At 41.1% G+C, this 25,058-nt stretch overlaps 1 protein-coding gene across 3 annotated transcripts in view; it reads left to right on the forward strand.

Moving 5' to 3' along the window:
* The window catches only part of KCNQ5 (potassium voltage-gated channel subfamily Q member 5), a 504,606-nt gene that overhangs the window by 410,162 nt on the left and 69,386 nt on the right, over window positions 1-25,058 (forward strand). For 2 of the 3 annotated variants that reach the window (XM_047760371.1, XM_047760380.1), the window contains exons 6-8: window positions 4,449-4,559; window positions 8,727-8,822; window positions 19,857-19,951. In XM_047760371.1, coding sequence (XP_047616327.1) covers window positions 4,449-4,559; window positions 8,727-8,822; window positions 19,857-19,951 — 302 coding nt within the window. The remainder of the gene's footprint in view (window positions 1-4,448; window positions 4,560-8,726; window positions 8,823-19,856; window positions 19,952-25,058) is intronic. The other variant, XM_047760389.1, reaches the window with a different exon arrangement.

Raw genomic sequence — 25,058 nt, forward strand, 5'->3', positions numbered from 1 at the left:
CTGCAGTGTAGGTTGCAGACATGGCTAGTATCTGGTGTTGCTGTGGCTGTGGTGTAGGCAGCTCTGATTCAACCCCTAGGCTGGGAATTTCCATATGCCATGGATTCAGCCCTAAAAAAAAGGAAAAAAGGTAAACTTAACTTTCCAGCAGCTGTTAAGCAACATAACTCTTATAAGTTCTGAAAGTAGTCAAAAATGAAATTCTGCCTAATAGAGTGGATTTCCTCCAGTCATGATTTCCACCAACCCCTGAAGATCACATGTGCAAACTATCAAGCTCCTCTTAAACAGGAAGCTGTTCCAGTAGCTCCCCTGAAGAGCTGGTGTCTTTGGGGTTCTGTGTGAGCCTTCCTCTGACTTTAGATCCAAATGAAACTAATCACTGCTGGGTTCAGCCACTGGAAGGTGAATGATTTCTGGAAAACAAAAGCAGGTTCATTGTTGAGCACAAGTGCAGGAGGATAAGCCACGAGGGCTACTCAGTTCCTGTGCAAAGGGACCAGCTTACAGACATGCACAGGGCCTCCCATGTGCTCAGAAAAGAGAAGAAACATCAGTGTAGCTGTGCTATTCCAAGGAGACATGCCGGTACCTCTAGGACAGTTGGACCTGAAAGTCGAGAAAATCAGCGACCTTCATGTAGACCTCATCCAAGGATGATTTTATCCAATGCCTTGCAAAGTGGGCAGCCAGATCCAGTAGATGGGTCAGTGTTCTCCAGGAAGCTCCATTGTGCTCTTTGCAGCCACAAGAAGTGAAAGGATGTGCCCTCCAGACACAAAGCAAAGGAAACATGCACCACCAGCCCTGGCACCCTACTGCCAGATCCTTCTCAAGCCTCACCTGGCCACAGAAGGCTGCTTACACTCTCAGCCAAGCTCTCAATCCTCTAAGAGGGGGCAGCCCTGAATTCAGAATAAGGGCGCAGCACCCTTTACTCAGACTGAGCACATGCTCACTTGGCTGTGTCTCATTCTCCCACATTTGGAGGCAGCAGTTTAAAACCAAGAAGAACAAGTCAGATGTGGGATTGGAATGGAAAGCAGATGACACAGGCAGTGTTATTGCTGTGACCAAACTATGACCTTTCTCCTTCTGCTTGATTAAGCTCTTTAAGAGAAGCAGAGTAGATTAAAGTCTTCCCCACATACTTAAGATTAGGAACCTGTAATAAAATTGACTTAGGAATGTTTTTTTCTCAAGGAATTCCTTTGCAAATCCCCTACTGATACTGCTGGTGACAACTTGGCTGCTGGGTTCCAGTACCAGTTCCCTCTCTCCCACCTCAGATGAGCCTCCTCTGCCCAGGAAGCCTCTGGTTGGTTTTCCAGCAAATTTCTCTCACACCCTCACTGCCTGAACCCTTCCCTTGTTCCAAGATTTTCTCCACCCCAGATGATGCTACCTTGTCCTTCACTGGAATTGAAGGGAACTAACTATCCAGTCCTGCCCTCCACTCACACTGTGTTCATGTCTCCCCCCTACAGTGGAAGACATGTCCTTCCATGCTGCCAAGGCCAACCCCTCCACTGCACCCTTGACCCTATGGGAACCCTTTACCCTCATAATGCCACCACACCTTCCCCCTTCAGTCTCAGTCTCTCTGCAAATGTGCACAGATACATCCTAGAAATCTTCCTCTCAAGTCAGAGATCACTGGGAGTTCTTGAGCTCTACTTCTCTGTTGCCAGTGTTCTTGAAAGGATTCTTTGTTTATTTCCTAAATATTTATTGAGTTCCTCTTACTCTATGGCAAACATTGTGCTGGATATTAAAAAGAAAACAATGAGTAAAGACACAGCCCCTACTTCTAGTAGAGGAAATAAGGACCCCCTCCCCAAAGAAAAGTAGAGCATACTAGCCCTCAGGATAAGTGCTATTAGGAAATAAGCAGAGTAGAGAGACCAAAGGCCCTGCCATAGAATGTGGGCAGGGAAGCCTTTCTGAGAATGGGGTGTTTTGGATAAGATCTTAAGGATGAGAAGGAGCCCCAGGAAGAGTTGGGGGGAAAAAAGCAGTTCCAGCTTAGGGGACAGAATGTGCAAAGGCCCTGAGGCAGAGATACCCTGGCCTGCCTGAGGAGCTGAAAGGATACTATGGTTAAAGTCCAGTGTGAGCAAGGGTGAGACCAAGATGACCTTGGAGATGTAGGCAGAGACTAGGTCATGTGGTCCATAGTTAGGAGCTTAGAATTTATTGTGAATTCAGTGAGTAGCCATTGAAGGGTTTTTAGAGAGGAATAAAGAAATAATACCCCTTGCAGGTGTGTAGGGAAGGAACCTGAGAGAGGCAAAAGCAGAAAGGACAATTAAGAAACATCTGTATACGTATAGCTGATTTACTTTGCTCTAAACCTGAAGCTAATACAAGATTATAAGTCAACTATACCCCAATAAATTTACAGAAACAGCAACAAAGAGACAGTGGCACATGATTTATAAGAGTGAGGACACAGCCAGCCTCAGGGTCCATAGACATGAATGGATAAGGAAGTTGTGGTGCATATATGCATACAAAGAGATAATACTCAGCTATAAAAAAGCAAGGAAACCCTGCCATTTGTGACAACATGGATGAACCTTGAAGGCTAAGTGAAATAAGTCAGAGAAAGACAAATACTGTATGATCTCACTTATAGGTGAAATCTTAAAAAAAAAAAAAGTTTAAAGAGAGATCATATTTATGGTTTGCAGAGATGGGGTGGGGGGAAGGTTTGGAAGAAGGTGGTCAAAAGGTACAGACTCCCAATTATAAGTACCAGGGAGGTTAGTACGATGTGGTGATTATAGTTAGCACTGCTGTGTGGTAGATAGGAAAGTTAAGAAAGTAATCCTAAGAGTTCTCATCACAAGAAGAACATTCCTATTTTCTTCTTTTTATTATATGTATATGAGATGACAGATGTTAACGAAACCTATTGTGGGAATTCCATGGTGGCACAGCAGGTTAAGGATCTGGCATTGTCACTGCTGTGGCTCAGGTTCGATCCCTGGCCTGGGAACATTCACATGTTGTGGGCACAGCCAAAAAAAAAAAAAAAAAGGATAAAAAATTACATTAAAAAAAAACCCTATTGCAGTCATCATTTCACTGTATATGTAAATCGAACTGTTGTGCTGTACACCTTAAACTTCAGCAGTGATGTGCGTCAAGTCTTTCTTAATAAAACCACCACCCTGTGCCCAATTCTAAAACCCAAATCTATGCCAGCTTCAATCTCTCTCAAGACTCAAGCCTGATCTTAATTCCTTACTCAACATTTCTAGATCCACGTCATACTGATATTTTAAAAACCCTTATTTGAAAACCACTCTTCATCTTTTCTCCAAAAACTTCTCTTTCTTGTTATCATGTTTCTATTTATGGGGCAGTCATCATCCCACTTGGAATGTTCAGGTCCTGCTGACTTAGTCTTCCCCTTCCTCCCAGAGCATCTGTGGGTGTGCTTCTGTTGAGCTTCCTAAGATCTTCTCTTTGCTCTCCACCTCCTTACTGCCCCCAGCCACTGTTCCCATTCTGTCGCATCACCACTCCACTAGATCGACAGGACCTCCTTGGTGCTTTGTTCCAAGGAACGTGAGCAGCCCCTGGAGCAGTGTGACCATGGGAGAGACGGGACCCAAAGATCATTTGTCAAAGATACTTCTTGATCCAGCTGTAGCATCACTAGTTAACCTTCGGACCTACCCTGTTCCAGCCCAACTGATTAGAACCCACCCTGTTTATCTCACTGCTGTGCAGCTACTCACCTGTTTCCTCTCCTTGCATCACCGTCTTCATCATTTCTGCCTCTCAAAATACTACCCCTCCTTCAAAGCCTGAGTATGATGACATCTTCCTCAACAAAGCTTCCTCAACGCCTCCCCCAAACTGGTAATCTTTGAATTCGCACAGCAGATTATTTGTGCTTTCATCATGAAACCTGTCTTGCCCTATTTTGTGTTTAATCATTTGTGTGTGACATAAGTCCCCTCTGATACCAAAAACACTTTGGGACAGGAACCATGTACCTCTCATTTTTTTTCCACTACAGATGAAAACACGTACCTCTCACACACCGACCAGGAAATGCCTGCCAGGGTAATAAGTGGACAGCCTTAATTAACATAAATTATTGTTTTGTGTACTGATCCAGTCCTAAATCCATGGTGTTATCATTTCTGCATCACTGATGGTTATCCACTTACTTAAATAACCTTTCTTTGAATATACTTAGAAAAGATGGAAAATTGTGTTATAAGGGAGGAACAAGTTATGTAGGTTATTCCCTTCCTTAAACAAAGAGAAGTTCTGTTATGCGTCATGGAAAATTAAAGCACAGTAATAAAATGTGCCCACAAGACTTGTTGAATAATGATTTAGTGGAAACGTTGCTTTGACTCCTATTCATGGGTCCTAACTTTCCTCTCAAGTACTTAAGCTGCATGTCCTATTTATTTTGTTTTTAGATAACATTGACAACGATTGGCTATGGAGACAAAACCCCCCTGACTTGGCTGGGAAGGCTGCTCTCTGCAGGCTTTGCACTCCTTGGCATTTCTTTCTTTGCACTTCCTGCAGTGAGTATCTTTGCAAAAATTAAGCACTTTAAGTTAGATCTTAGAGGTTTATTAGCATGAGCTTTCACAAATTGGTAGGCCCTGGAACATAGCCATATGGTTTACAAATATAATTTTTCTGAAACAATGTTGACTTTTCTACATCTGTCGAGTTGGATAATTTATAAAATATGGCCTTCCCTTGGAGACACTTAATCCGAGAGATTTAAACCTCTCTAGGACCAAATAATAATTCAGATGGCATCACCTCTCAATTGACATGCTGCTAACACATTGGATGTCTGTGCAAAGATTTAAAAATATCTTCTTTTAAACTAATGGCTCCAATTTGGGTGTGTAAGTTGTGTGGTACTGAAGAGATGGGTGTATATAAGTGGAATATTTACCTCTTCAGACCTGGGCCGATTAGCAGGAAGATCATCCTGCCTCTACAAGCCAGCTGCATCCAGCCCAGCAAGACACCCGTCTTACTGATGGAACTCTGGACCATTCACAGAGGTTCACCTGTGTGGCTCTGTTAGATTAAAGCTCAGACTCAGTGGTCATTCTTGAAAAGGTTTCCCAATAAAGTGACTACAATTTATATGCAAATTAAGTTAATATGTGTTGGAAATCTGAAAAACTTGCTTCCACAGAACATTCCCTAACAGTGCCAAGCAAAGTAGATTTCACCAAGGATCTTTTTACTGCAGCCTCACATGAGGAGCTGAGTTCTCACTGAGAGAATGAAAGACCAATGTTTCATGTAAACCTTAAAAAAAACAAGGTGGCTGGAGATGCCATCAAGCCTTATACACTCGCTGGCTGGCAGTGCTGTCTGATTGAAATTTAGGAGACCACATCAGCATTTTGCTAAGAAAGTCAGAGGTGGCTTATGGGCCATCCCTGTTTGAGGCTCTTTCCATCCAGGAAACCTAACGACCAAGAAATAGAAGGGAGTTTCCGTTGTGGCTTGTCAGGTTAAGGACCCAACTAGTATTCATGAGGATGCAGGTTCGATTGCTGGCCTTATTCAGTAGGTTAAAGATCCAACATTGCCATGAGCTGCAGCTTAGTTCTGAGATGCAGCTGGAATCTGGTGTTGCTGTGGCTGTAGTGTAGGCTGGTGGCTGCAGCTCCTATTGGACCCCTAGCCTGGGAACTTATATGTGCCGCAGGTGCAGCCCTAAAAAGACAAAAATAAAAAGTAATTATTTTTAATTTTTAAAAATAAAGAGCCTTTCCCCTCTGTCCCTCAAAGCCGAAGGGCTCTCCTGCACATCAAAATCAAATAGGCCACCCTTCCCAAGCTCCACAGGGGTCTTCTTCCCTGAGGCTGCCACCTCAATTGGCCAAGAAGCCATCAACACCCTGAGGGGCAGTCCCTTCTCCACCAGAGGATGCTCCCTTCCCTCCAGTTAAAGGGTGGGTACAGATATGTGCTTTTAATCTGGAGGATAACAAGGGATAAATATTTTAAAAATTTACCAAGACACGTTTTCTTTCTATTTGGTGTTTATGTAGCACTTCTCAGCATAATACTAAAACTTAAAACCTAAAAATTTAAGTTACCTGATCTTAGGAAATGAATTCAAACTCGAGTTCTAAGAATTTGTATCTGTTGGCATCAATATTTCAAGGAATAGCATGTAAGTTATATTTATATAGATTTATATAACTTACAGGATACACATATATATAATATAATAGACTTTATGTTAACAGAGTTCTATTTATGTTTCTGAGCCGTGTACTCAGGGAGGTGGGAGGGGATTGGAATGGAGCCATAGTAAGACGATGAGCAGGCCTGGTGTAATAACGGTTGTAATGTACAGTCTGGCTCAAGAGACGTGCAGCAAACATTTGCCATCTACTAGTATATGTTTCCAAGCAATGCCAATGTGATTCTCACCACATTTTAGTTTGTTTGGCAGGTGCTAAGTTTGCGCTATGTTAAGGCCCGTCTTCATTTTCCAAAACAGATTTAACTCTGAACCTCATATTTACATAATGATAGTGATTGCTGTTAATTCAATGTCTACGAAATCTAAATTATGCTTCATATGAGTGGATTATCCACATAGAGGCATCTAATATAAAGAATATACATATTATGGTGTAAATTCTACTAGTTTATAGTCTCCTACATGTTTAAACCTCATGAAAAATGACATTAAGAGGAAAATAAATAAATTTTTCCTAAATGATCTTAAGAAGCAGAAAAAAATTTTAGGAGTTATGAATGACTAGACTTGATTTGGATTTGGAAATGGATGGCCATTTTTATACCTATAAATGGAGGCAAATGTTTAAATCTACAAATAAGATCTGACAGACCAGTCTTTCACACAGATCAGTTTGTCCTATCCCAACCTGTATAAGATTAAAAATCTCAGGCAGCAGGAGACTGAGAAAGAGACGGGCCACAGCCTTTCTGGCATCATTTCTAATTTCATGGTACAGTCATTCGTCCTGACTGGTGATGGAATCAGTCATTGCTCACTAGTAGTGATAGTATTATCCTATAGCTGTATTTTAAGCATAAATGTACTATTTATTTTCTGGTTATTGTCACAGAGGTACTCAGAATTGTGGAATCTCAAGATAAGAAGGAAGGTTAAAGGTTATCTAGAGCCCCAAAATATCCTAGCCAAGTTGTCAACAACGGAGACTTAACACCTCCCAAGGGCAAGAGACATCCCCTCACCCTCACCCCAGGCAGCCTATACTGTCTTTGAGCGACTTCAAAAATATATAAAAAAAGAAAAATTACAGTTCCTTACCTGTGGCAAATACTGTCTGAGAGCTTAGAAGATATACTTCTCTAACCTAAGAGGTAGACTCCTTAAAGTTTAATAAAAAGCTAATAATTTATAGCTAGCAAGTACAATCCCAGACCTGAAAGCAGAGGAGTGCCATGTCCCACATCAATGAAGTGGAGACATACAGACAAAGCCTGGAGACCGAATTTAGCAAATTCCAAAAGCCAACCTCAACTCAGGACTAAGAGGAAGCATCTTGAGACCACAAATTTAGACCAAAGCAAACTGAAAAGAGGGGCATTTTGGCAGATTGAGATGATAAGTAGAAGGAAGCAAACCTGCCAAAAAACTAATACAAACTAATATAAACAAAGACAGACCATGCTAATCTTACCAACCCCCAAATCTGTATAGGTAAGCCAGAATCAAAAAGGTGAGGAAGGCTCAAAGTGTGGGATTAAGACTCAGGAAAATAGAAATGTGCCCAGCAGTAACCCATGCTCTTGTCTTTATTGTACAAACAGGCAAAATGGAAAACTTTCTATGAATTCAGAATTGGGTGTCTGTTTGTCTCATTGGGACAACTGTCCTTCCCTACTTTTACTTGCCTTTGGAAGGTGTAGATTTATAGCATCACAGAGTGTTAAAGTAGAACAGATTTTAAACCTTCCATTTCATGCATGGAAAGTGTAAAATTTAGTTGTGTCATCAAAGTGCTGGAAAAACTCCCATGTCCACATCAGCGAGACCTTAACAGTCCCAAATTTTAAATCCACCTTGTCTGTCACTGGATAGGACCATTCTATCTAACGTTAGCATAAAGAAATGCAACAGAGAAGGCCACAGCAAAAAACTTTTTTTTTTTTTTTGTCTTTTTAGGGCCACACCTGCAGCATATGGAAGTTCCCAGGCTAGGGGTCGAATCAGAGCTGTAACTGTCAGCCTATGCCACAGCCACAGCAATGAGGGATCTGAGCCACATCTGCAACCTACACGGCAGCCCACGGCAATGCTGGATCCTTAACCCCCTGAGCGATACCAGGGATTGAACCCGAATCCTCATGGATATGGGTCGGGTTCATTACTGCTAAGCCACAGTGGGAACTCCAAAAAACATGTTTTTAAATAGTGATTGTTTTGTTTGGGATTAAGGTGCCTCCTATTATTCCAAATGAATATAGCAATGCTTGGTGATTTCCTAGAGAAGAGAAGTTGTCCCTGTTTCCTGCCCAACAACTTGCCATTGGCTGATGGTATTATAATAGAAGAAATAGCCTTTGTTTTAATAAGTAGTAAGTTTATGGGCAGGTTGCATACTATTTATCTTTTCTCAGACTCATTTTAGAGGGTTTTTTCATATTTGTATTATTTAATGGTGCTTTGGGGGGAAAAGAATTTTAAGACCTATTTTTATATTTTGTTCCAGGGCATTCTTGGCTCAGGTTTTGCGTTAAAAGTGCAAGAACAGCACCGCCAGAAACACTTTGAGAAAAGAAGGAACCCGGCTGCCAACCTTATTCAGGTAAATGTCAGTGTACTAGGGAAATGGCAACATCTGGCTCAGCCACTGCTTCTGGGTCATGTTCCAATCTCTGTGCTCGTTGCTCAGGAGAGCTACTCTTTTGTTCTATTTTTAAAAATGAAGCTGGAATTTAATGGACAGTCTTGAATTTGGTCAAGTGCTCCCCCCTCCTGAACAGAAAAATAATATCTATTTTCCGTCAATGGTCCGTGCTTTGTTTGGATTAATAACCATGCCAGCAAGACTGGCCAGGGGTTAGCAGTCAAGTTGCACCAGGAATGACCTAACATGTCCTATGAATTACTTGGTGAAACATAATTGATCATTAAATGAAGGAGCAGAACATGGCCTTGTTCCCTGCATTGCAGTTACTTTCTGCAGCCAGATGTATGCCAGTGTTCTGAAGGACAACACATTTGTTTAGAAGGTTGAGGTTTAGTACTTGTGGGATCACTTTTAATACTATCTAGAGCCATAACCTGAAATCCTTATCTTATTTTAAGAGTTGGTGGAATCACGGAATACATAAGTGTTTGAGCATCTGAAATAATAAGCATGTTATTTGAAGCTGACTCATAATGTTTAGGTTGTTTGGCATGTAATCTTCTTTTCAATAACTCAGAATTTGCTTCAGCACTAAAAGGAATGCTTCTCTTTTTTTGCCCTTCATATCTTTGAGGAGTTGAACTACCCTAGAAACAGGTGAAAAATCAGAAATTGTATTTTTCTCTAGATCCATCCTGTGGAGTTCATATTTAATTATAGACAAGATAATTATGTCATCTGAAGTTTCTTCCCTCCCTGCCAGGCAGTGGATGATCCACTTGAAACTTGAAAGCGGAGGTCTTTGGGTGACGACCTGAGGTTCATACTATAATGACAAGCACATTGTCATTATAGTATGAACATTGTTGGTTCAAGTGGTTGGGTTGGGGGGGGGGGTTGGTAACCACTACACAACCCCACTTTCAGCCTTTACCTATGGCTGGAATGGGCAGCATCTCCAACAGAAGCAGAGTGAGGGAGAGAAGAGGGAGAAGGGGCTTCAGTCACTTCGTGAAGGAGATGGTTTGTATTGATGACTCAATGAGGATGTTCATTTTTACACCAAGCTGCTCTGTGTCCACTGACAAGCAAACCTTTGGGCATGACTTCTAATACAAACCACTGAGCGTTTCTGTTATTTAAATTTCCAGGTTTTAAAAGGGGACTAAAGAGAAAGTAAAATTTGTTTTCCTGAAGGAAACAATCCCTGATAGTAAGGGTTTAAGATCTGAGGCCAAATGATGGCGCCATGATGAAAGGGGGCATCACACAAAGTACTCCGAGGCCCCGAACAGAGCCTTCCACCGTTTGGCACGTCCGAACTGGTTATGAGGTGTTCCCATACTTCTAAGCATTTTTCTCCTTACTGTTTTTATCTTTGCATCACCCTTTATTTATCTTTTAATTCTGGAGCAGTGTTTCCCAGCCTGTGAATTGCAGAAGTTATTCTATGGGTTCCTTGCATCTGTTTCGGCAGCAAGCCCTGAACCAGTAATACAGTTTACACACATCCAGGCTGCTTGCCCTCAGGAATATGGAGATGTGGTTGACATGAATAAAGTCCAGATTTATTTGAAATCCTTACTAAAGGAGTTCCTGTCATGGCTCAGTGGTAACGAACCCAGCTAGTATTCATGAGGATGCAGGTTCCATCCCTGGCCTCACCCATTAGGTTAAGGATCCCGTGTTATTGTGAGCTGTAGTGTAGGTAGCAGACATGGCTCAGATCTGGTGTTGTTATGGCGTAGGCTGGTGGCTACAGCTCCAATTCAACCCCTACCCTGGGAACTTCCACATGCTGCAGATGCAGCCTTAAAGAGAAAAGAAAAAAAAAACTTACTAAATTATTTATTAGTTGTCCGTATTGTGTATTTTCTCAATCAACACATACTCAAAGTACAACTGAAACTGACAACACTTATGACTTGAAACTAACCAGATCCCAGATTGGGACTTGAACCCACAGTTTTTAAATTAGAATCACTCACCTGGTGTCTGGACTTACTGAGATTTAGTTTCCTTGTGCCTCAGCACAGAAGGAATTCAACGGGAGACAAAGTGATAGGCAAGAAATAGATTTATTAAAATAAGACGCTTACAAGTGATACAAGTGGGCAGGCAAGGAGACTCTGACCCGAGGATTAGATGGGCTACATTTTTATAATCCAAGGGAAGTGGGGGTGGGAAAAGACCACCTCTTCCTCTTTTTTCCAGTAGTAGCTCCTCCTTCGTACCAGTAAGAGAGTATTTGACCCTATCGGGTCTGTCAAGGAGCTTATTCAAATCAGCAGAAGGGTGGTCCTTAAACTCCTGCCCTTGGTCTTAAAGGTAATAAACTGAGGCATATCTCATGTTTTTATTTGCAGTAAGCCTGCTTTTGATGGGGTTTTTTTTTTTTTTTTTTGAGCAATTATTAACTTACAGTGATCTCCCAGAGTTCCCTAAGTTTCCTTCTCTGTCTGTGGTCCCTATTGGAACTTCTACAACTACCTGTGTAACTATCCTTCTCCATTCCTATCATGACCACTTCTGTGTAGAGAGCCTTGATAATTCTGGATGTGAAGGGGGACTCTATCCAAAAACGTCCTAGATGATCAGCTGTTCTGTTTGACAGTGAGCCCTTTGAGTAATATCTTGAGCCTGTATCCCTCCCGATGATATAGAGCTTAGAGCTGTGCTGCCCAGTATGTTAACAGTAGCTACAGGTGGCTGTTGACATTTAGAAATTCAGTTCCTCAGTGGCACTAGCTGTGTCTCAAGTATTCAGTAGCCATTTGTGGCTATTGGCTATCCTATTGCAGAAGACAGATGTACAGAATGATAGGGGGAGATTTCTTATTTAATGAGTCATTGTTAACTTCTAAACAAAAAAAAATTTCCAGTTGAACTTAAAAAAAGATTACTGTGCCTGTGGCAAATCTTTGGACCAGATGCATTTATATGTCAAAGCCAAAGCAAGGCAAGGCCTTCCTCTGAGGTCACCCATAAAGAGTGAAGAGGCTGATTGCATAGTTTTACCTAAAGATCTACAATTTTACTTCATGGAACTGGATGATGTGGCATATATTGTGATCAGTAATTGAACTCGTCCCAAGGTCGGTAGTAGTGGAGTGAAGTCATTATTTTTTTTAAACTGAAAACTCTTAACTTTTGTTTTATTCTCAACAACAACAAAAAAGAGTACAAAATGAAAGGCTTGAAGTGTTCAAGAATACCTTTAAAATCTAATCATAGTTTCATTAATCAAAATAGAATCTACTTATTTAAAAGGTTAATTATTGAAGTTCCAGTTGTGGCTCAGCGGAAATGAATCTGACCAGGAACCCTGAGGTTGCGCGTTTGATCCCTGGCCTCATTCAGTGGGTTAAGGATCCGGCATTGCCATGCATGAGCTGTAGTGTAGGTCACAGACATGGCTCAGATCCAGTGTTGCTGTGGCTGTGGTGTAGGCTGGCAGCTGTAGCTCCGACTGGACCCCTAGCCTGTGAACCTCCATATGTCGCGGGTGTGGCCCTAAAAAGCAAAAAAAAAAAAAAAAAAAAGGTAATTGTTCCCCTAACCAAATGTAATTATTTATTAGATGTAAGAATAATAATAGAATAATGAAGTGTATTAATCATTTTTTCTTGCCGTAACCCCTTGCCAGAATTCAGGGCTTTAAGCTTTGATTATGTGTTGTAGCAATTTATTTTTAAGGATGCTTTTTTTTTATTTTTTTATTTTTGTCTTTTTAGGGCCGGTGGCATATCGAGGTTCCCAGGCTAGGGGTCTAATCAGAGCTGTGGCCGCTAGCCTACACCACAGCCACAGCAATGCCAGATCGAGCTGCATCTGCGATCTACAGCACACCTCACAGAAACACTGGATCCTTAACCCACTGAGCAAGGCCAGGGATGGAACCTGCAACCTCATGGTTCATAGTTGGATTCTTCCACTGCACCACGACGGGAACAAGGATGCTTTAGATTGAAAAGCAAGCCTCATTTGCCAATCCACCCTTTTTCTTACCCAATAAACCTGCCTTGGTTTGCTGAACACACAAAGCATCAAGACCTTGAGCAATCTCGTTTGTTTTGAGCCAGAGCCACTATCTTTCTAAAGGGCACCAGAGATGCCCAAATTGCTGTGTCATTTGGTCAGTAAAACAACTAAATTAACCAACATTTCAGGGCTTTAGGGAAAAGTTTGAAACCCCAGCAACTTGCAGCAAATTTAAATGTGTCAATATCTTTGCATGATTCATTTCAATTAACTTTTCCTTTCAAGCAGAGCAGTCTGGGAAAAGAAGACAGCTCTCAGTAATGTTTTGAATACCTGCCCAGATGTCACCACCTTTATTAATAATGCCTAAGACTTGTGAAGCGCTTCTTAGTTTGCAGAGCGTTTCTAATACATTATGTCACTTGATCCCCAGGACAAGCCTGGAAAGAGCTAGGACTCAAATCCCTGGTGTCTTGACTCTGAATCCATCACTCCTTTCAAATAGGAGCACTTGCATCTTCATATATACATCACTGAAGCCTTGGGATTAGCATTTAAAGTTACTTCAAAAGTTTCATGTGAGGGGTTTACTTTTAGAGAGATTGGACCAGTTCAGGGTAGAACCAAGGTGCTTTACTGGAAACAGAAACAGTAGAATTAAGTGAAAGTTTGTGAAATGAATACTGACCGATGGGCTTATTTTCCTGAGGGAAGAATTAGAAGATGCTTCTATAGGGAAATTACTTGGCCCCCCCAAAAAAAACAAATTATATATTGAAACTTTGGCTTCCACTAGAAAAATAACTGAGCCTTTGCCCAGTTACCCTAAAGTGAGGCTACTAAAATAAACTTGAGCCATTTACACAAAGCTTATATGTCTTTTGTCATGCTTCAGTCGTGAATAAGGACAGATTCAGAAAGAAAAAAAAAATCCTAGATGTGAAAAACATAACAGGAGGAAAAGGAGAAAACAGAAGAGAAGATAAAATAGTGAGAATCTTTCCAAAAATAGGAGAAAAAGACAGAGGTGGAAAATAAAACATAAACATAAGAAAATTCCAGGAGATCAGAGTTCCCATCGTGGCTCAGTGGAAACAAACCTGACTGGTATCTGTGAGGATGCAGGTTCAATCCCTGGCCTCCCTCGGTGGGTTAAGGATCCAGCATTTCCGTGAGCTGTGGTGTAGTTTGCAGATGTGGCTTGGATCCCACGTTGCTGTGGCTGTGGTATAGGCTGACAGCTACAGCTCCTATTCGACCCCTAGCCTGGGAACCTCCATGTGCCATGGGTGCAGCCCTAAAAAGACCAAAAATAAATAAATAAATAAATTCCAGGAGATCAAATATTCAACTAACAGACATATCTCAAAAAGAGTTCAGGGAAATTTAGGATGGGATTTTTATCAAAGAAATGTTACAGTCAGGTTCTCCAAAACTGAAAGATGAGAGTGGCAGCACTAAAACAACCTAAATGTCCATCAACAGATAATATTCCTTTATTAATGTTTCACAGTTCTCAGCATATTAGTCTTTTGCCTCCTTGGCGAGATTTATTCCTAAGTATTCTATTTTTTATGCAATTTTAAAATTTTTTTATTAAAGTATAGTCAATTTACAATGTTATGTCAATTTCTGCTAGACAGCAAAGTGACCCAGTCATAACTTGATACAATTTTTAAAGGGTGGTTTGTTTATGTTCCCTTTCTGATATTTTATTGTTAGTGTAAAGAAATACAACCAATTTCTGCATGTTAATCTTATATCCTTACCTTGCTAAATTTTTTATCAGTTCTAGTAGTTTTTGAATGGAGTCCTTAGGGTTTCTATATATAGTTTCACGTCATCTGCACATAATGACAGTTTTACCTCTTCCCTACCAATTTGAATACCTTTGTTTCTTTTTCTTCTCTGACTGCTGTGACTAGGACTTCCAATACTATGTTAAAGAGAATAGTGAGAGTGGACATACTTGTATCATTGTTCCAGATTTTACTGGGAAGGCTTTCAGCTTTTTGCCATTATTTTATTGGCTGTGGGTTTATCATAAATATCTTTTATTATGTAGAGATACAGTCCCTCTATACCCACTTTAGTAAGGGTTTTTATCATGAATGGGTGTTGAATTTTATCAAATATTTTCTGTAAAAGATATCACAATTCTATAGTTATACCTCATTAAAGCTGAAATCTAAAAGAGAGAGAGAAGCTACTGGATAGAATTACTCCTCCAAGTAAGGAGATGAACCAAGAAAGAAAAGAGACGTGGCATCCAGAAAACAAGAGATCCTGTGGAGGGAAGAGCAAAGGGATTCTCTAGGATGATGGTGAAATGAGGTCCCAGGGCCAAAGTCACAGAGGCTTGAGAGTGGAGAGCTGGCCTGAAGAACCCCAGGACAAAGGTTGTCAAGGAAACACAAAACAGAACCGACAGACATACTTGACTAGCGGAATTTTAGAGTTTTGTTGCAGAATTCAGGAGTTATATTCCTAATAGGTACATAAAGGCAAACCAGTAAATTACAATAGGGCAATACTAGCACCAAGAAAAGCCAAAATAAATTATATGGGGAAGAAAAAGGGAGTTAATGGTATATCACATTGTAGTACCAGGAACAATAGTTATAAGGTCAAAGTAATGGAAACACTAAGCAGTGTTAACTAACTAAACTAAAAACTTATGTAAAGTTAACTAAAAGTTAACAAAATTTAACTAAAAATTTTGGTAGGATGTGAGCAGGGGAGGAAGGTTTATAAATGGCTATGTTATTACCTTATTACCTTCCATGGTAGGAAAATTGAAAATCCAAGAGCTAAGAGAACAGTCTTTAAAAATAAGGATTCTTAAAATCAGAAACAAAAACTATAAAAATTGAAGAGGTTGCCACCAAGGAACAAAAATCAGTGAGAAGTAAGGTAGAGAAAGATACAGCTGTTTTTCACCCTAAATCTCTTTATTCCCCAGCTTCTTAAATTCTATACCTTGAAAAAAATGTTCCACATTAATTACCCCTTTGGATGGTCAGCTGAAATTAAAATTTCCAGAAAGGGTGGAATGTGCCGTAGCTGTAATACTCCAGGTAATAAAAACTAAATACTCCTAAAACATAATTATACATTGTCCTTCCAATTATAGACCAGCGTTTGAATTTGTTCGGCTGCCTTGAGCACCAGGGTAGCATGGTGAATGGTAAATTTGGCTTTCATTTTGTTTCTGTTGACTTATCCTTTGGAGTGTATGTGCCATATAAATGAAGTCCATTAGGGCATTTGCTCTTGCCAACCACAATGTGATTTTAGCTTTAAATATAGAAACATCAGCTGCTTGATCACATGGAGATGGCCTTGGCTTTCAGCTACTAGAAGTGATTAGGTAAGAGAGAGCTAAGGACAGGACAGAGTTATTAGGGTGTAAGAATAATAAAGTTATACTCCCCTCTTCCATTTTGACTGCTGACTAGGATCAGCCCTGAGGTAGAGGCCGCTTGCTCCTCTGTACCTCCCATTTGCAAGACATTTTTAGGAGAGGAGTAATGAAGGGAATGAGAGCTTAACTGTTGAGCTCGACTTGATAGAAAAAAAGAAAAGCAAGAACCCAGGTCTCATTGTTAAGAAAATTTTCACTTTTCTTTTTTGCCTTTTCTAGAGCCGCTCCCGCAGCATATGGAGGTTCCCAGGCTAGGGGTCTAATCGGAGCTGTAGCCATTGGCCTACGCCAGAGCCACAGCAATGTCAGATCCAAGCCGAGTCTGTGACCTACACCACACACAGCTCACGGCAACGCCGGATCCTTAACCCACTGAGCAAGGCCAGAGATAGAACCTGCAACCTCATGGTTCCCAGTCAGATTCGTTAACCACTGTGCCACAACAGGAACTACAAAAATTTTCAATTTTCTAAGAGGGTCCTCTTTATATTGGTAGGTAATGTCTTGATCCCATTTTGTGTGTGTGTGTGTTGTTCTTTTGGATTTTTTTCCACTGGTATCTAACAATGCCCAGACCTGCTGTGTACTTCTTAGTTCTCCATGAATCCTGCTTTCAGACTAACTGAGTTCTCATATAGATGATACCTTCTCTGAAAAGTGATAGTAGCCATGTATGTTGTCATAGCACTGGAGGGGCTCTGGCCTTCAGTGCGGAGGGAACTGCAGTAAAAACCCATGTGTTTTTATTGATTACTCTAAATCACTCTATGATTGTGTTTGCACAATATTTGCAAAAACTAACATTTCAGGATGATATGATGATAATTGTTTTATTCTCTATTAGATGGCAAGATACTTATCGTAAGTTTTCAGAGATTTGTAGGTTAAATCAATATAAGCCATGTGAGCAAGGCTCCAGCCAAGGAAGCCTGCTTCAATTATTTAAAACTTCCTTAATAATGTAAAAAACCCTCAGGTCCTCCTATATTTTTCTAGTTTTTTCTGTTAGTTCTTGAACACTTTATTGAAGTACAAGGTGCATGGGGAATACAGCGCATATCCTAAGACAACTTGGCACTCCTGTGTATCCAACACCCAGATGAGCAGACCATGGCCAGCACCTGCAATGCATCCTTTCTCACCTTCTATCCCCCAAGAGTAACTGCTGTGCTGCCTTCTAATAAGAGATGAGTTTCCCCTGCTGTTTGTCTTTAGGAGATGGAATCACACAATATGCACTCTTCTGTGTCTTGTTTCTCTCACTCAGCATTATTCATGTAAAGTTCATCCATACTGCTATCTATAGTTACAGTGTACTGTTACTGTGTCCTATTCTGTTACGTTAACACACCAGCACTTACCAATTTATTATACTCTTGATAGATGTCTGGCCATTTCCAACTTTGATTATTAAGAATAGTGCTATTTAGGAGTTCCTATTATGACTCAGCCATAACAAACCTGACTAGTATCTATAAGGATGCAAGTTCAGTCCCTGGCCTTGCTCAGTGGGTTAAGGATCTGGCATTGCCATGAGCAGTGGTGTAGGTCACTGACACGGCTTGGATCAGGTATTGCTGTGTCTATGGTGTAGGCCAGCAGCTGCAGCTCGGATTCATCCCCTAGCCTGGAAACTTCCATGTGCCATGGGTGTGGCCTTAAAAATACAGGGAAAAAAAAAAAAAAAGAGTAGTGCTGTTTAGATTCACAGATTCTATCTGTTAACAACTTAGTGGTTACCAGTGGAGGGGAAAGAGGGGAGAATTATTATAGGAGCCAGGGATTAAGAGATGCAAACTATTGACTACAAAATAAATAAACTACAAGAATATGTTGTACAACACAGGGAATATAGCCAATATTTCGTGATAACTGTGAATGGAGTATAACCTTTAGAAAGTGTGGATCATTTAAAAAAAAAAAAAGTAGAACAGGGAGTTCCTGTCGTGGCTCATTGGAAAGGAATCTGACCAGTCTAACGAGAGTATCCATGAGGATGCAAGTTTGATCCTTGGCCTTGCTCAGTGGGTTAAGGATCTGGCATTGCTGGTGGCTATGTTGTTGGCCAGCAGCTACAGCTCTGATTTGACCCCTAGCCTGGGAACCTCCACATGCCATGCGTGTGGCCCTAAAAAGCAAAAAAAAAAGTTTGAATCATTATATTGTATAACTGTAACATACACCAACTCTACTTCAATAAATAAATAAATAAGAAAATTCATATTAGGGTTAAAGAGTAGAGCTGTTTGGAAGGTTATAGTATACATCTTTTGATGAACTTATGTAAGCATATCTATTGAATATACATGTAGGAGTGTGTAGTGGTATCATTCAGTATATATATTTCAGCTTTAATAGATACTGCCAAAGTTTTCCAAATTAGTTATGTCATATTTCAACTCTTTTTGTTCAGCACATATTTATTCAGTGGTATTCTCAGAGAAATGAATATTATTAGATCACTGTTTTTGTCATTGTAGGTTTCAAAACATAAATGATGGCAAGATGGCAGAGGGTTGACCTGTTTATGAATTTGCCACACAAAATATAAAGTTTTGATTTATGAATTATAATTAAAATGTTTCCTCTCAATAAGTAGAATAAACACATGGTCACTAGAGATGTTTGCAGATTTATTGCAAAGGGAGAAATTCCCCAAAATGTCTATGGACAGCAAATTCATGCAATCTCTCAAACAGACAGTTCAGAGAGGAGCTTTTCCAACAGTAGTCACCAAGGAATCAGCAAAGGACCGTGGAGGGATTCTAAGACCAGGAGCCAGGCAGCCTGAGAGAATGTCTCACCTCTGCCAGCCTTGTGCTGACCTCTTAATTTATCTGAGCCTTTATAGTTTCATCTAAAATAAGGGTCTTTATCCACACTCTTATTGTGAAGATAACGTGGAAATACTTTGTATTTCAGGCATAACTACATGAAGTGGACAGAGCTTGTGTTTTACATCAAAGAGCTATAAACGTGTCCTTAGACCCCCAGCGTGACATCCTCACATGCTGTCTGAAGCTCTTCCAAGAGGATACACTTTGCCCTGCCTTGTTTTAGCCCTGCCTCCCATTATCACTTCTTTCGTTTTTAGTATTAGAAGTATCGCATAGTTCAGCCCCGGGGGACTTCACTACATAATTAACGTGCCAAAGGGGTCATTAGTTTACTAGCTGGTCTTCTAGTTAACTTACTACCTGCATTGTGGATTTCTAGGGATCCTTTGCCTCCATTCTATCAGATAGTGATAAAGACGTTCAGTCGGCTCCCAGGATGCGTGGTCACACTCAGGCAGCTCATCTCTGATGTTTCTCCCCAGCAGCTCCAGAGCTGCTCTATATTATACTCTGTGGTGCTTTTGCTTTTGACGTGAGTTGTTTTGACAAGCAATTCTCCTGATGTGTCAGAATATGTTTAACAGCCGAAAACGCCAGCATCTTCACCCCGCAGGCATTTATCAGGGCTAAGTGGGACAAGGAAAAAACGCTCAATTGGTGTTAACTTAATAATCTCCCTTTTCATCCCATTCTGTCTCCTTTACTCTTTGTTTGTTTGTTTCATGTCCCCACATATGCTGTGTGCAGTGCGTTTGGCGGAGTTATGCAGCCGACGAGAAATCTGTCTCCATTGCAACCTGGAAGCCGCACCTGAAGGCCTTGCACACCTGCAGCCCCACCAAGTAAGTGTCAGTGTGACAGCCGGTGCTGTAGTCGAGTTTCTTCAAGTTTGTAAACAAACCACACACACACACACACACACACACACACACCACACACACACACACACACACACACAGGTCTATTTGAGGCTTATCTTATTCCCTGTTGCTCTTTGAGAGAATCAAACCAGTTTAGGAGCAACTCAGGCGAAAAACTAAATGGATTCAATATCATTACTCACCACCCACAGATTGGGCTTAAAGGTTAAAGGAACCTAAACTTTTCTAGAGATTTATTTTTACTCTTTCAGCCTGATTTCTAATATCTCATTTCATAAAGCACACCAGAATTCTAAAGGTAAGTGCCTTGGCTCTTGAAAAACAGTGAAAGTTGAAAACCGTCCCATCACCTGGCCCCAAGAGGGGGTGCTGAGGGAGCAGCACGTCTTTGCACACTGAAGTCCCTCCAGGTCATTTCTTAGCTGGAGCCCCTTACAGGGTCGGCCTTGAGTGCTCACTTGCAGGCCAGACTAACATCAGTAGCAGAAGAAGAGAAGTCCTGGAGTACAGTGAGGTGATGGGGTCACTCAGAGTACAATTTGGAATTAGCACTCAAAATCTTAAAGTAACACCTTCCATCCACATTTCATTGGCCGAAGCAAATCTTCAGCTCAAAGAGGGTGGGAAGGGCAGTCCCACCCCATGCCTGGAGGAGAGGGAAACTGGAAAGGTCAGCATAGCCCTGATGGTCCCACAGCATCTTTTATTCAAAAAATCCTTAGTCCTGGAATCCTGGACTCCAAATCAGTGAGCAGAACACATACTAAATCACAATCACTGTCCAACTAAAGAAATCCTCAGTGAAACAACCAAAGCAAGTAAGTCAAGGGGAAGGCTTTCTGTGCATCATGCAGTTGGACTACAGGGGTCAGTTCTTTGGGCTTTTCAGAAGTTATCAAATGGCTTAGTTGACTTAGTCTATTAGAGCACCTGCTATTCCTTTCCTAGCTTAATCCGTGTGGCTTCATGGGATTTGAGGCAACTAACTAGGGTGACTCAGTCAGAGAATGCTCTTCTGACTAATGTGCAGAAGTCAGCTGGGGAAAACTTCCTGGCCTCTTCCCTGGGCTTGCTGGCTCCAAGGGGGTCTGTGGGGCAGTGGGTCCGTCATTAATTCACAGCCTCTGTCACATTGCTTTCCTGTCCTGCCTGGGGCTTTGGTTTCCCGTCCACAACATGAAGGACAAGAGCTGGACAAGGTCACTTCTGAGCTCCTGTGGGACTATCTCCTAGAAGTTGAGGTCAAAGCTGGGTCAGCACGATTCACTGAATCCTAGGAATTTTGAGGGGATTGAACCTTAGCAGGAGCCCATGGATGGGGTTGAGTGCTTGTGTGGATGAGAATTCTGATTTCATTTAAATCTTAATATTTAGTTAAATCCTCTTTGTTGAGTATTAGCCTCTGTCAAAGTTGTAGTGTTTTAAAACAAAAAAGGAATATAACTCTTGTGCCATTTATTCCGTGGGGGTATGAATCAAAAATGGAAACTGTATAGAAATTATATGTCTGTCTGCATGAAGGCTGCTAGGTAAATGTGTAAGAGGTAGGCTAAGTAGGGAAAAAAAAAAACAAAAACAAAAGAAATTTCTCAAGTGACAGAAGAGCGTGGGCTATTATTTTATTATATGTGATTGTTTGGCTTCCTACTTCTTGCAGTTTTTGGATTAAGTCTTTGTGAAGCCTGGAAAAACTATTCAATAATGAGTCAAATTCTCCCAGTGCATAAACTATTACTTTATTCACCTAACTTCTCTCTCTCTTTTTTTTTTCTGATATTTCCTCTGTTTTTAGTGGGAGAATTTATGCAAACACCTGCCTTCATCTTGTTCCCACTGTGGCTACCAGCCATCCCCTTTCCTCTCCTCTCCCTGTGCCCTCCTTAATCTCTGAGTCCCAGCCTGCTCACTGAGTAACAGGTATCTAGCCCCAGGCTGGCCCAGCCCTCACTGGAAAAGCTTGTGGGAACCTGGAGCCCCAGCCCCTCTCCCTTTAGCGGTACTTTATTTTTCCAAACTGCAGTGGTTCTTAATCTTTGTTGTTCTTGTTACTGTTTTTCTTTGTTAAACCATTGAGAACATGATGGTAATGATGGACTCTTTCCCAAGAAAAATATTCAATGCATAAAAAGTCAAAACTTTGCCTACAATTTTAATGTCTTCACAAACTCCCTGAAGCCGAGCTCAGAACCTTTGCTTTAGAAGCAATCCTGCTTGGATCAAGTGTGTAGGTTTGTGAGAAGAATAATATACACTGACTTAGAGGGATATTTTTACATTTATAACTAACTGACTTATTGAGTACAGTGATACAGTGAGAAATAGACCAAAACATCTTCTTATTACCTAGTATATTTCCTCTACTGTTTAGGATTTAAGAATTTTTGAAGGGGAAGATCATCCATTCACTCATGCATTCATTCAGTAAGTGCTCATCGGGCACAATCAGGTAGGAAGGAATCTTCCTCTGTCTTTATAGGTTCTTTTTCTGGTCTAATAATTAAACTGACATGAGACAGGCTAACAGGAGAAAAATCAAACAAAAGTTTAACCAACATGTCCACATAAGAAAGACCCAGAAAAACTGAGTAACAAAAAAGGCCCAAACCCTCTCCTTAAATACCATCTTAAACTAAAGAAAAAAAGAGGATGTTAGAGGAATTGGTTTGGGACTTCAAAAGGGAGGAAGGCAATTCACGTGGAGAAGGAGAAGCAGAAGCAGATGTTTGGTAAACAAGTGTTCCTGAGCCAGCAGAGACACTGGACCACAGAGTGGACTCTGATCTCCAGGCCCTGCTGAATTTTCCCACATCTGGCCCATATTCCTTGCAGACCTCTCTGGTGACAGCTCTATTCTGGGAACAGGTCCTCTATCTAAATTCTTTTAGGCAGTTAAGAGAGTTAACAAGAAAAACTTCATGGGACTTCTGTTTCTTAAAAATAACCTGAATTTATCCTCTTTGCAAAAAGACACATTTTGGGGTGCCAGATTTTGGGGTGCCACATTCTGCTCCCCCTTGTATGTCATGGCACTGTTTCAGGCACAGGAATGCAGCAGTGGAAGAGAAAAGCCAACAGTAACTCAGGCCCCGGGGCCACTGCATTCAAGGGATGCTGGGAAGAGACTGTGAAAATAAGTAGACTATGTAATAGCCTAGTGAGCTAGGTGCTGAAGAGAGAAGTAAAGTAAGGGAGGAATTTGGGGAGCACTGAGGTTTGCAATTTTAAATAGGTGATCAAGGAGTTCCCGTCGTGGCGCAGTGGTTAACGAATCTGCCTAGGAACCATGAGGTTGCTGGTTTGATCCCTGGCCTTGCTCAGTGGGTTAAGGATCTGGCGTTGCCGTGAGCTGTGGTGTAGGTCTCAGACGCGGCTCGGATCCCGCGTTGCTGTGGCTCTGGTGTAGGCCAGTGGCTACAGCTCCAATTAGACCCCTAGCCTGGGAACCTCCATATGCCACGGGAGCGGCCCAAAGAAATAGCAAAAAGACAAAAATAAATAAATAAATAAATAAATAAATAAATAAATAAATAAATAAGTGATCAAGGAGGAAATTATATTATCAACAGCAGCAGCAGCACCAATGGTTTTGCTATCAATTAAAAAAAATATATATGCTCTTGCTCCCCTAGTTTTAGTGACACAATGGGAGGCTTTGACTGTACAACCTCATCCCAGAGAGTAGGATGGTATGATAGCTGTTGGCGTGGGGGTTGGAGAGGACATGGCAGGGGAGCCATGGTGCTCAAACCTGCATGGATACTCTCCTTCCTGGTCTGGTTTGTCTCTGCATTGTGTTATTTTAGAAAATGAGTCAGATGGTTTATGAAGCAGTGAAGAATTATCAAACTCCAAGGATGCCATGTGGTACCTTAGGAGATTAGAATTTAGAGATTATATAACCCAGTGCCTTCAGTTTATTCATAAGAAAATGAAGACCCACAAGATAGTGAGATGTCTCCCCAAGGACACCACAGCTCATCTGTAGACCCAAATTTGCTAAATTGGTTATTAGACAGACCACTCAACACTAAACTAGATTTTCTATGTGTCTAATTTACTACAAGGGAATTTGTACTTCATACAGTACCAAAAAAAAAAAAAAAAAAGTCTAACTCAACCAGTGATTGAAGTACAAAACCATAGGCACACATAAACTAAACCAGATTAAGAAAACTCAAAGTCTGCCAAAGCCACAGGGACTCCAGCTTTGGTGCAACCATCACCATTCTAGGAGTCTTTTGCTAATGCCCTTTTCCTTAACCAGGAAAACTTTGGCTAATGAAGAGTCTATAGTTTTGGCTACATGTGGGCAGTATTGGTTTTGCTAAGTAAGTATTATGCTGTCTCAGATCCATGCCACAAAGAATACATGGTAGAAAGTTGGATAATTCATTACAAAGCAGTTGCTTCTATGGCTCTATCCTGAAAAGGATTAATTAAGGTACTTGATTCCCCCTTCTCCAATTTGGTCATTACCAAGTGCTGAAAATGTATTCACCAGTTGTCATCATTTTTCTTCTGCCTGCACGCACCTGAAGGAAAGAACAAGGGGAAGCATCAAGCAGGTTTGTGATTTCTGTTCTGCTCTGTGTTTGTTGATAAATATGATGCCTAATAGATGTTTTCAGTGTGTCTCATGAGTAAAATCGATCAACAAATACTAGATGATTAAAAGTGACCTTTCACAAGATGGCCTGCAAAGGTTGCTATTATATTGTTTTTTTTTTGGAGGGGGGGGCATGGGAGCATAACTGTCTTTCCCTAACTCCCTCACTGCTTTTTACAATCTTCAAGGCATAGAACATTCTGGGAGAAAAATAATAACTATGGTCTCGGTTATTTCTTGGTACTGTTTTCCAGACAAAAGTCTTAGCCGAGGATTCAAGTCCCATAAAGCAGTATAAGATATACTCCCCATCACTAGGGTCCTTTTAAAATGAGAAATTGTGTGTCTAAGGCTGGGGAGTGGGGTGGGGGGGTTAACAAAAGGAACACTGTCCAGGAGGTAAGACAAACCTCTCTGCAACACCTCCATCTCGTTGTAAGCTGAGGTCTACTCAGGTGATCT

Source organism: Phacochoerus africanus, chromosome 2 (genome assembly GCF_016906955.1).
Source record: "Phacochoerus africanus isolate WHEZ1 chromosome 2, ROS_Pafr_v1, whole genome shotgun sequence".
Taxonomy (NCBI): Eukaryota; Metazoa; Chordata; class Mammalia; order Artiodactyla; family Suidae; genus Phacochoerus; species Phacochoerus africanus.